This window comes from Ambystoma mexicanum, chromosome 1p (assembly GCF_040938575.1).
Source record: "Ambystoma mexicanum isolate Mex_15411 chromosome 1p, UKY_AmexF1_1, whole genome shotgun sequence".
Lineage (NCBI taxonomy): Eukaryota > Metazoa > Chordata > Amphibia > Caudata > Ambystomatidae > Ambystoma > Ambystoma mexicanum.
This window is the reverse complement of record NC_090921.1, coordinates 1,168,174,429-1,168,187,171: the sequence shown is the minus strand read 5'-3', so window position 1 is coordinate 1,168,187,171 and position 12,743 is coordinate 1,168,174,429. Positions and strand designations below refer to the sequence as shown.

Genomic DNA, 12,743 nt, shown 5'->3' with positions numbered 1-12,743 from the left:
TTCTTTTTATATTTGAGTGGAAGGGGTTTTAGAGAGAAGAGAGCGGACCAGATATTGCAGGCCTCTGGCAAACATTTTTCAAGGTCTACTCATCTGACACAAAAAACGGTTTGCTTTTTTTTTTTTTTTTACAATTGAAAGGTTTTCTGCATGTTCATAAATAACAATTTCACAAGCCTGTGTTTTTGACATATTTAACGCTTTAAAATAAAAAAGAGAAAACCAGATGAAATCTTTTACGATCACATCATTGAGTAGTCTAGCACTTATTTACTACCCATGATGATGGAGCCAATGAAGCCAGAATCATTCCCCTAAGATGCTTCTATAACATTTTCTTTTTAAAAATGGTCATGTTTGGTTATGTGGTTTGTGTACTTTCCAAGGCAATTCTCTAAAATTGGATTATTTTAGTTAATGGTAAGAATTGGGAAAGAAAATGGTAAATTGTGTCAATTAAAGAGTTGTCGGAAATCCCGGTTTCACTGCTTAACCAATGTGTTATCCTGGGCATCTCATTTAATCTTGTGACACCTAACCTGTCAAAATTCCCAGTCTCTAACCCCTTCAAAATTGTCACCATTTAGAGTGATTTTGTTCTCATGGTATGATCCTCAAAAAAAGTATCACACATGGTTTTGCTGGCTATGGTGTTGCTTCCTCTATAGCAATAGTGAGCGTGTATACATTACACATAAGAGTCACATGTTTCTTCGCTCTCTAACAGCAACGCCACTTGAAAACCATTGCCCTCTTCTACTCTTAGTCCATCTGCATACAGACACCTTCCTGGGAGCTTCTAATCTGCATCCACTATCTACGCTATGGCATGTGTTACTTTCTCCTTGCTTCCAAGGGGTCTCCTCTATCCATGTTTGAACACTTTTGCATTCTTTGATGCAGCTAATCTGAGTCATCTTTCTATTCTGGATTATGAGCACCTTTTTCCTACGATCTGTGTGCTACATTTATACGATGGCCAGTATATCTTCTCAGGGCCTGCTAGTGACAAGTGCCCTGGTCTCGGACGGCTAATGTTAGCATTGAAATGCTGCTTGTTTATCATTCTGATTGCAGCAGGAATGAAGAAGGTAAGGGGACCCATGTTTATGTTGACTGTTGTGATTAAGCATATCAATCTATGGGTTGTGATCATGAAAATGGGGGTGAGACCAGCTATTGTGGATCCATGAATTTGTTGGGCTCGATGGAGGGGGCCGAAAGGTGTCTGTGGCCCGAGCCCCAAAGTGCTTAAGAAGGCCCTGCACGCAGCAGCTTCTGCAACTCTCTTTAGTGGAGGCTTAATGGATGCAGGTGGCGGCAGGTAAGAGGCAGAGATACGGCAAGGCCAGCCAGTGGAAGGTACACCTCCAAATCGGGGGGGGGGGGCTTGCAGAGAGCCAGTGGGGTTGGTAGAAGGAAGCGATAATTAAAGGGGCTAACAATAATCCAAACAACAGCCGTGTGCGCATGTGCGTCAGGATGGGGGGGTGTGAAGGGGAGGTCTGAGGGTTGTTATTTTCTATTCTACTGATATGATAGATGTGTAGCGCTTCTGCCTATTTGTGTTGCTAATCCTTCCTAATCTGGTCATAGTTAAACAATGTGTGTTTAAGAGAGAGCTATTTAATGTGACCTTGCTTTGAAAAGATGGAGGAACTGCAGCGTGTGAACATGATGGGCAATGCATGTATGCGAAGTGGTGAGGACCCATCTGGGACGAGGGGATTGTATAGTCAGGACCCATGGGGTTGTTAGTGGAGCAGGGGCGGCAAAATTACCTTTGGCACTCCGCGCACCCTTGACAGATAATCTGTGCCTCAAACGGTGGAAATGGCACAGTTACCAACTTAAATGCCTTCTAGGGGAGTCAGCGGTACAGACCTGCCACGCGCAGCCTCCGGCAAGTTCTTTTCAAACATGCTCACTGCTTTGTTAATAGACGCTTGATAGCAACCACTACATAAATACAATTAATACATGGGCCGTTTGCTGTCATTACTACAGTAACTATGACGTCATTTCGATCTGGTCACTTCTGGAAGGGCAATGTGATCACATGTCCGCCCCCAGCTGTGATTCTTTTGACTTGAATCGTGTTCTTACTACTCCTGTGGCAGTAAAATACAGGATTTTCCGAACACATCTACGTCTCGCGCTAATAGCCAGTTTACTGCCCAAGCAAGCAGGTTCACAATGTGTGTGCTGAGGAAAAAAACCACCCTGCTGTTGTCTGCCATTATAACCAGGCCTCCAACTGAAACCTGGAGGGCAGTGATTGTATGCCCGGAAGTGCGAGTGCCCCAATGAGTCCCACCTCAAAGCAGTGCACACCCAAGCAAGTATTCGGGTGCCTGAAATGAGCTTCATTCTCTGGCGCAGTGTTTTCTGTTTCTAACTTTGACCCTGCTCACTGCCCACCTTACACACAGCGTGAATAAGGAGATCTAATCAGGATGGGGAATGCCACTGCTGGGCAGCATTAGCTCTTCAAAGAACGCCTTGAGGTCCCTTAGTGGAATTGCCAGGCTGCATTACATTTATTTATTTATTTTAATGTGTAAAGCGCAATTACAGCCCAGGGGGATCGAGGCGCAGTTGCAAGAGGTGGTCTTCGTTACAGTAAGGTTACTTTGCTCATGGATACCGTGAGCGTATGTTTATACAAAGCAAGTTCCGAAGGTCACATACCTGGGTGGTTACAGGTCAGTATTTCATACAGAAGCCATGCTGCGTGTTATATGTAGTGCCGTGCTGCATGACCAGCATGTCTCATTCCCCCCTCCCTTGCTGGCTCCTAACCTAACTGCATCCATCAGCCGCTCGGCCCAGCTAACGGCATAATCGTCCACTACATCAGCAGAGGAGGCACTTTCAACTGAACTTAAATAAGGACAAAAGACACTGGCACTTGAAAATCCTCCTCTCGCAATCGAAGAGTGGGCGGCGCGGGGGGGGGGGGGGGGTTTGCAGGGGGGCGCTCTCCCCTGCAAGGTGCCCTGGGAAGCCACTTGCTGCTTCCTAGGCAGGAGGCTCGCAGGCAGTCGGCGCGGCGCACCGGAGCAGCAGTCAGCGTCCCTGCTCGGCACAGCCGTCTTAAGCTTACCGGGACTCTCTTTTCCGGCACTCTCTTGTAAGGCCACTGAGAGGGCCGGATCCCTTTATTTCTTTGGATAATTATCTGCGCGTTGATTTGTTGGGGGAACTGCCGCGGTAGCTTCTCTGCACAGACCTGGGAGAACCTGTGGACATGGATTTGGGGGTTTTCTCGGCCTATGTCATCTTCATGGTCTTTGGGGTGCTGGGGAACTTCGTGGTCATGGCGTTAACCCTGAAAAAGGCCGGCAGACGTATCCCGCCGGTGGACCTCTTGATCAGCAACCTGATGTTGGCCAACCTGTTCTCCGTCTTCACCAGATTCACCCCGGTGCTGGTCCACCAGGCCTGGAGCCATGGCTCGGCGAGGCCAGGCTTCTGCAAGCTCTTCGGGTTCTTCTCCATCCTCTCGGGGTCAATGAGCGCTTGGCTCACGGCCCTGCTGAGCGCCTTCCGCATCTCCAAGTTTTGTGCCAATCGGCCGCTTCTGCAGGGCACCAAGATCGTAAAGATCTCTGTGGGCACCACCTGGATCACCTGGGGGGTTTTACTGAGTCCAACCCTAATGTACCTGGACAAAGCCATGGGATGCTGGGATCAGGCGTCTCCCCGAAATGAGTCCTGTGGCAACGGCTCCAGTTCCCTGCAGAACATCAGAAGTTTCTACGGCTGTACCCTCGCCATCGGGCATAGGGGCATCGATAAGGTCTACATCTACGTCTGCCTGGTACTGACCGAGATCCTGCCTGCTGCCATCATGCTTCTAGCCGGCACTGCCACACTGTGGGCCCTCAAGAAGTACATAAAGGAGCGATCACAACCTGGCCGGCTGCCAAGCGCACCCATGAAAATAAACAACTGGGTTGGTCCCGCCCCCAGGTACCGTCCCAAGGCTCACTGGTGGGCAGGTTGGCTAGTGTTGGCCCTGATGTGCACCTACCTCGTCTGCTGGGTCACCCACTTCACCGTGCTGGCCATCAGCTTCAGCAACGACTATGAGCTGGACCAGGGACTCATTGAGGTGGGCAGGATAGCGTATGCCATCTACCCGGTGCTGTGCCCCTATGCTTTGGGGCTGGGAAGCCGGCGATTCCGCAAAGCCCTATGGAATTCCATGAACTGCATTTGAGCTATAGGGTGGGGGATAGGTGTTACGTGCATGGTGTGCAGAGCATCCCATGCCCCGAAGACAACTACACGGTCTGTCAGAAGTGGATAGCAAAAAGTGACACTGCGTATCATGTCTCACATCCTGCATGTGCCGCGCGCCTCTGGGTGCATTCCACAGGGTTGGCTGAAGGTGCTGTGCACCGGAATGCATTCTGTAGTGTGCACTGCACTACATGCTTTGTATCACTGTGTGTTGACTGCCATATCCTACTTGTGCCAGGTGTCTGCCTGCCTTCACACGTGCGTGCGTGCAGTGTACTCTGCCTATGGGTACTGATCGCACCCTTATTGTTCTCGAGTCAGACGTGGTAGAGAACCACACAACATAAGGTTTCCCCCCTTGTCCCCTTTCCCCACATGTGTCCCATTCTGCAGGAATTCTCCTCACACCAGCCGGCGGACCAGGAGCAAATGCCAGGGCTGCACCCATCTTGGGTATCTGTTTAACACCTCTCAGTAGGCACTTACATCGGGATGCCACTAGTGGCGAGAACAGGCACTCGGGAGTGACTTTCATCTCTGCCACTTATGTTTCCTTCTACTTGAATAAGGTTGTAAGCTACTTGTAGTGCAATTGTTGGGTGACTTGGCATTATGGGGGTACAAAACAAGGTGCCAGCTGTGTGGAAGATATTGTGGCTGCCGATTCTTTTCAGGTTCACTTTATTTTGCACGCCTTGAAAATGGGGAAAATAGAGCTAGATTCATACTCGAGTATGCAACGTGTTTCTGCAATGTTTTGTATGTTTTCAGATTGGTTTGTTGTGTGACTCATACTTTCAAAGTCTTCTCTGTAAGGTGCAGTCTCATTTTAGGTCTTGAAACTCAAACATTTATCAAGTATTCGGACCAACTTGTGGCCAAGTCATTTCAGACAAGGCCCAGATCCCGGCTTCACCGCTTCCCTAAAGTGTGGTGATGCTGAGCTAATCAGGTGTTCTCCCTGCGCCTCGTCTGGCAGAAGGAGGAGTCCCTAGAAGCGGGTCCCTTCGCAGCTGATGCTATTCCAAAAAAGCCGCACCCGAGGCTTACAAGATGAGTATTTCTTCCAATAATATAAGAGTGACCGGTCATATTCACCATACCTTGAAGAATGGGCTGTTTCCAAATGAGTGGGCCACCCTGGGGGGGGTCTTTGTTGCATTTCCATCTGCTGTTGCTCTGGCCCCTGGCCTGGCCCTCTGGATCCCAGCACCCCCTGCATCCGACCCTCCCAGCACCCCCTGCATCCTACCCTCCCAGCACCCCCTGCATCCTACCCTCCCAGCACCAACTGCATCCTACCCTTCAGCACCTCTTGCATCATACCCTCCCAGCACCCCCTGCATCTTACCCTCCCAGCACCCCCTGCATCCTACCCTTCCAGCACCTCTTGCATCTTACCCTCCCAGCACCCCCTGCATCCTACCCTTCCATCACCTCTTGCATCCTACCCTCCCAGCACCCCCTGCATCCTACCCTTCCATCACCTCTTGCATCCTACCCTCCCAGCACCCCCTGCATCCTGCCCTCCAAGCACCCCCCTGCACCCTACCCTCCTAGCACACCCCTGCATCCTACCCTCCTAGCACACCCCTGCATCCTACCCTGCCAGCACCCCCTGCATCCGACCCTCCCAGCACCCCCTGCATCCGACCCTCCCAGCACCCCCTGCATCCGACCCTCCCAGCACCCCCTGCATCCGACCCTCCCAGCACCCCCTGCATCCTACCCTCCCAGCACCCCCCCTGCATCCTACCCTCCAAGCATCCCCCTGCATCCTACCCTCCTAATACCCCCCTGCATACTACCCTCCAAGCTTCCCCCTGCATCCTACCATCTAAGCACCACCGTATCCTACCCTCCAAGCATCCCCCTGCATCCTACCCTCCAAGCATCCCTCTGCATCCTACCCTCCAAGCATCCCCCTGCATCCTGCCCTCCAAGCACCCCCCTGCACCCTACCCTCCTAGCACACCCCTGCATCCTACCCTCCTAGCACACCTCTGCATCCTACCCTCCCAGCACCCCCTGCATCCTACCCTTCCATCACCTCTTGCATTCTACCCTCCCAGCACCCCCTGCATCCGACCCTCCCAGCACCCACTGCATCCGACCCTCACAGCACCCCCTGCATCCTACCCTCCCAGCACCCCCTGCATCCTACCCTTCCATCACCTCTTGCATTCTACCCCCCAGTACCCCCTGCATCTTACCCTCCCAGCACTGCCTGCATCCTACCCTTCCATCACCTCTTGCATCCTACCCTCCCAGCACCCCCTGCATCCTGCCCTCCAAGCACCCCCCTGCACCCTACCCTCCTAGCACATCCCTGCATCCTACCCTCCGAGCACCCCCTGCATCCTACCCTCCCAGCACCCCCCCTGCATCCTACCCTCCAAGCATCCCCATGCATCCTACCCTCCTAATACCCCCCTGCATACTACCATCCAAGCTTCCCCCTGCATCCTACCATTTAAGCACCACCGTATCCTACCCTCCAAGCATCCCCCTGCATCCTACCCTCCAAGCATCCCCCTGCATCCTACCCTCCAAGCATCCCTCTGCATCCTACTCTCCAAGCATCCCCCTGCATCCTACCCTCCAAGCATCTCCCTGCATCCTACCCTCCAAGCATCCCTCTGCATCCTACCCTCCAAGCATCCCCCTGCATCCTACCCTCCAAGCATCCCCCTGCATCCTACCCTCCAAGCATTCCTCTGTATCCTACCCTCCAAGCATCCCCCTGCATCCTACCCTCCAAGCATCCCCCTGCATCCTACCCTCCAAGCATCCCACCCTCCAAGCATCCCCCTGCATCCTACCCTCCAAGCATCCCCCTGCATCCTACCCTCCAAGCATCCCCCTGCATCCTACCCTCCAAGCATCCCTCTGCATCCTACCCTCCAAGCATCCCCCTGCATCCTACCCTCCAAGCATCCCCCTGCATCCTACCCTCCAAGCATCCCTCTGTATCCTACCCTCCAAGCATCTCCCTGCATCCTACCCTCCAAGCATCCCTCTGTATCCTACCCTCCAAGCATCCCTCTGTATCCTACCCTCCAAGCATCCCCCTGCATCCTACCCTCCAAGCATCCCCCTGCATCCTACCCTCCAAGCATCCCACCCTCCAAGCATCCCCCTGCATCCTACCCTCCAAGCATCCCCCTGCATCCTACCCTCCAAGCATCCCCCTGCATCCTACCCTCCAAGCATCCCTCTGCATCCTACCCTCCAAGCATCTCCCTGCATCCTACCCTCCAAGCATCCCTCTGTATCCTACCCTCCAAGCATCTCTCTGTACCCTACCCTCCCAGCACCCCCTACATTCTCCCCTCAGTGAAAAACAAGCTGCTGCAAAACGTCCCCTTTTTATGTCGCAAAAGGTCCCATAATATTTTTCGGGGATCTTTCACATCAAGATGCTGCGGCCCCGCGCCACACTCCTTAGCAGCCTGCTATCGGGGGTCACGGTGGTCAGGGGGGCATTGCTGGAGTGCCGCAGGACAGGCTGGGGGACCTCGCCGTTCAGCCCTTGCAGGGGAAAGCAGGTGGCACCCCCACTTCTTTCAAGCCAGGCTAAGAAGACGGTGTGGGAGTGCGTGTACTGCGCAGGAGTGATGGTGGCAAGGGGCAGCAGGTGGATGCTAGAGAAAGGGGCCAGTCCATGGGAAGGAAAGATCAGGAGATGGATGCTTCTGCTCTGCTTCTCTTAAGCTTCTCTCTGCTCCTCTTTGGCCTCGTTTATTTTGTCCTAGCTCAGTTAATGCATATATGTTGAATAAAAGGTTCATACCTTTTATTCTCCGGGCATCATTCATTGGGATTTACCTCTTAGGCTGTTGTTCAAGAGTTAATAGTAGACTAGCCTACACGTAATTTGTTAAGATGTGGTAGAAGCAGTTTTCTCCACATAGGGTGTGGGGGTGGGGGGGATTGCACATGGAAGGAAAGGAGAGTGGCGGATGAAAGCTGGCGGGGAGGCTTGTGGGAGAACGTGGAGGCCGGATTAGATAGAAGGTGCGAGGGGGGCTGCGACTTGCAACAGGTGAAGAGGGAGCGTGTGGACGGTAAGAGGGGTGGTGGCACATGTGGAAGGTGAAGAGGGAGTGGATGGGAGGTGAGAAAGGTGAGGGTTCATGGAAGGTTAAAAAGTAGTGTATTGAAAAGGAAGAGGGGAGCAGAAGATTTGGGAAGTGTAAGGGAAGGGAGTGTAATCATGAAAGGAAAAGAGGAGAGACTGACGTTTTATAAAGGGAAATGGGAGAGCATGTGATTTTGGAAGGGGAGGGGGAGAGGGCACGTGGTTTTGGAAGGGGAGGGGGAGAGAGCACGTGGTTTTGGAAGGGGAGGGGGAGAGAGCATGTGGTTTTGGAAGGCGAGGGGGAGAGAGCACGTGGTTTTGGAAGGGGAGGGGGAGAGAGCATGTGGTTTTGGAAGGGGAGGGGGAGAGAGCACGTGGTTTTGGAAGGGGAGGGGGGGAGAGCATGTGGTTTTGGAAGGCGAGGGGGAGAGAGCACGCGGTTTTGGAAGGGGAGGGGGAGAGAGCATGTGGTTTTGGAGGGGGAGAGAGCATGTGGTTTTGGAAGGGGAGGGGTAGAGAGCATGTGGTTTTGGAAGGGGAGGGGGAGAGAGCATGTGGTTTTGGAAGGCGAGGGGGAGAGAGCACGTGGTTTTGGAGGGGGAGAGAGCATGTGGTTTTGGAAGGGGAGGGGGAGAGAGCACGTGATTTTGGAAGGGGAGGGGAGAGAGCATGTGGTTTTGGAAGGGGAGGGGGAGAGAGCACGTGGTTTTGGAAGGGGAGGGGGAGAGAGCACGTGGTTTTGGAAGGGGAGGGGGATAGAGCACGTGGTTTTGGAAGGGGAGGGGGAGAGAGCATGTGGTTTTGGAAGGCGAGGGGGAGAGAGCACGTGGTTTTGGAAGGGGAGGGGAGAGAGCACGTGGTTTTGGAAGGGGAGGGGGAGAGAGCACGTGGTTTTGGAAGGCGAGGGGGAGAGAGCAAGTGGTTTTGGAAGGGGAGGGGGAGAGAGCACGTGGTTTTGGAAGGGGAGGGGGAGAGAGCATGTGGTTTTGGAAGGGGGTAGAGAGCACGTGGTTTTGGAAGGCGAGGGGGAGAGAGCACGTGGTTTTGGAAGGGGAGGGGGAAAGAGCACGTGGTTTTGGAAGGGGAGGGGGAGAGAGCATGTGGTTTTGGAAGGGGGAGAGAGCACGTGGTTTTGAAGGGGAGGGGGAGAGAGCATGTGGTTTTGGAAGGCGAGGGGGAGAGAGCACGTGGTTTTGGAAGGCGACGGGGAGAGCACGTGGTTTTGGAAGGGGAGGGGGAGAGAGCACGTGGTTTTGGAAGGGGAGGGGGAGAGAGCACGTGGTTTTGGAAGGGGAGGGGGAGAGAGCACGTGGTTTTGTAAGGGGAGGGGGAGAGAGCACGTGGTTTTGTAAGGGGAGGGGGAGAGAGCACGTGGTTTTGGAAGGGGAGGGGGAGAGAGCACGTGGTTTTGGAAGGGGAGGGGGAGAGAGCACGTGGTTTTGGAAGGGGAGGGGGAGGGGGAGAGAGCACGTGGTTTTGGAAGTGGTGAGTGAAAAGAAAAGGAGTTCCCAATTGAGCAAATAGAGGAATCCTAGGAAAATAACTTCAGCAAAGTTTAAAAAGGAGAGCAGGCAACTCCCCCTAAACAAATGCAACATTAAAAAGGACAACAAAAAAATCATGGAACATTTTTCCTTAAAGATCATCACTGTGCTGTTGACGACAGCCATCCCCGCCTCCTACCCTAAGCTTCGCATCCATGACCCACCCACTTGCGGCCCCTTCTCAGTCTTGCCCAGGGCGCCCTCTGCCTTGAATATGCTATTCCTGGGAACCTTGTGGGGGACCCCGAGTACTGCATGACGGGCTTTCACTCTGTGCAAGGAATCCGCAGCCTTTTACCGCAGGTCTGTAATCTGACCCCCCCCCCACACACAGGCTGGCTTCCTAGGGACTGTGCTGCTTTTTCTGTGACTGATTAAAGCAGCACAGTCCCCAGTGGTCCATTGCAGCGGCGGTAGATTTGACACCTTTGTTTGAAGAAAAAACCATGTTTGATGAAGCCCTGCCCCATGACACAGCCTTTTTATAGATTTGAAAACACTGCAGAACAATAGCACTGGGAGAACACATAATCATGCTTGCGGTTGTTTTAATGAACCTATATTCGTTTTTTAAAAAAGCAATCTGCATTATAAAAAGTAAAAAAATTACATAAGGCTAAAAATGATATTTCACTAAATTATATACCAAACAGGATTTGACTTTGATACGATGAAAAGCCGAGTGGCTTCTGGCGAAATTGGATCCAGTAATTGTCAAGCAAGACCTGCGTACAGTTGAAAAATAAAAAATACAGATTTCGGTTGTTGGAGGGACACATCTAAAACTGCTCTTAAATGTTACACATTCTGCCATTGCCGCATCGCAGGGTAAAAAATGGAGCCAGCCAACAAGGTATCTAGGAACACAGGCATGAACCACTGGTGAAAGCCCACGTTCTATCCCGCCTGACCGACGGCTCCCCCGGTCGCCATCTTCCCCCACCTCTGTTTCATAATGTTTCATCATTTTTTTTTCTCTCCCTCACTCCCCCCTTTACTGTATCTCTGTGGCAGCGGCACTCCCCTCCTCCGGCAGGCCGCAATGGAAAGGGAAGAGGGCCTCTGCACAGAAAAGGATTTTCCTCCGTACAACGGGATGCTGCGCGTGTCCCCTTGTACGAATGAAAATCCTTTTTTTAAGCAAAACGGGTTACCGCTTTGGCAACCCAAGAGGCTACTAGCCTTAATTCCCCATTCCCAGGGCTGGAACGGGGGATAATGGCCCAAAGCCCTCGGTATACACATTCGCTTCACTCGGGCCGATAACTTGGGCTGCCGGGCCGTTTTCCCCCGTTCCAGCCCTTGAAACAGGGGATTAACGCCGTATACACACACTTTTGCCAGCATTTTTAACTATCTGGAAAAAATGCAAGAATTGCAAGTTTGTATCAGCATATTTAATTCATTTCATTTGGCCAAATCGAAATATACATATGAAATCATCGTCTTATTGATGTAGAGACGGGGCTTATACAGTTCACATTAGATATGCAACAGATAAGGAACGGATGGATAATCCGATTTGCCTGGCATCACACAATTTAGTTAAATGATGAAGCAAGATTTTGGGACCAGTCGGCCATTTAAGGATTTCTAGTTGTAGATTTGTTTTCAATGTATGGATTTCAAGAATACTCTGTTTTAAAGAGTTTATTTGAGAAGTGCACCAATCAAAATAATGGCACTTAACAAATCTATAAACCCATATAGAAATAAGAGAATACGTTTAACAAAAAGTATCATTGTAACTTTCTTTTCCCTCCATCTTGGTTGAAAGACTGCAGTTATCAGACCAGAATGCAAAGTAATGTGTTATGTAAGGCTGTGAAGTCTGGGTGATTACACAGCCTAAGATTTAAAGCTCACCTCATGCTGCATACTGACGAGTGTGCAGAGTGTAGGTTTGCTTCCTGTTTGGGTATCCATGCGTTATAGCTATACTAGCTGTACCACCCGCCGTTGCACGGGTCTGTAGCTGACATGCACACGGGGGTCTGCTAATGACTTGTCTATGTTTTATTGTGCCATAACTTCCTATTTTTGGAAAAGTCGCTAAATCAGCAAACTCCCAAAATCGCCTGTACCGATAGCACAGGGCGAATGGGTGGGGTTGGTCAGATTTCACCATCAACAGTACACCCCAGACTGGTCTGCCGACCTCAGGCCAAAACATCAGCCCACCAACTGTTATGGGTCTGGAGCCAACAACTGCAAAATCGTCAATCTCCTGAAATCGCCTATACTGATAGCACAGGGCTGGACCCCGCCCTGTGCAGGGCGAATAGGTGGACTTGGTCAAATGTCGCTATCGCCAGTACACGCCAGACTAATATGCCGACTTTGGGCCGACATTTCAGCCCACCAACAAATATGATATAGATTCACCTGTCCTCATTGAGATGGCTATGCACACCAGAAATCCCCAGGGGTCTCCCTCTCTCCCCAGGAGACCCAGAGAAGGTCTCGAAAACCCAGTGCCTCTGGGCAAATCCAGGAGGTTAGGCAGGTCTGTGTCAAGCTGTTGAGATTTCACCCACTTGCAAAACTAACCTGATTAACATATGGCACTATTTAATTTCTGAAAACGTAATTAGTTTTAACAGCAGCTGTACAAATATTCCAGGAGCTTTACATTAAGCTTTGAATGCCAGCGAATCCTTGCAATAGCTCATTGGGTTAAAAACCTGTAGCAGAGATCTAGATGCAGCTTTCACATAAATCACTGCAGTGGGCACATTAACCCACCAAGCCAACATTCCAAAGGAAAGTCAAAGAGAGGAAAGGTGAGAGTGATCTTTAACCATTTTACAAAGCGCACACCAATACCAGAATGGTCTTTTGCAGATTTTAAGAAACGTTACCAATATTGC

General features: G+C 51.4%; 1 protein-coding gene across 1 annotated transcript; it reads left to right on the top strand.

The window, feature by feature from the left end:
* Window positions 1–3,319: 3,319 nt before the first annotated feature.
* LOC138531775 (olfactory receptor class A-like protein 4) lies at window positions 3,320–4,225 on the top strand. The gene has a single exon (XM_069641014.1). The coding sequence runs from the start codon at window positions 3,320–3,322 to the stop codon at window positions 4,223–4,225; it is 906 nt and encodes a 301-aa protein (XP_069497115.1).
* Window positions 4,226–12,743: the final 8,518 nt, after the last annotated feature.

Coding starts and splice junctions, on each gene's coding strand:
- LOC138531775 (XM_069641014.1), top strand. CDS start 3,320: ATGGCGTTAACCCTGAAAAAGGCCGGCAGACGTATCCCGCCGGTGGAC.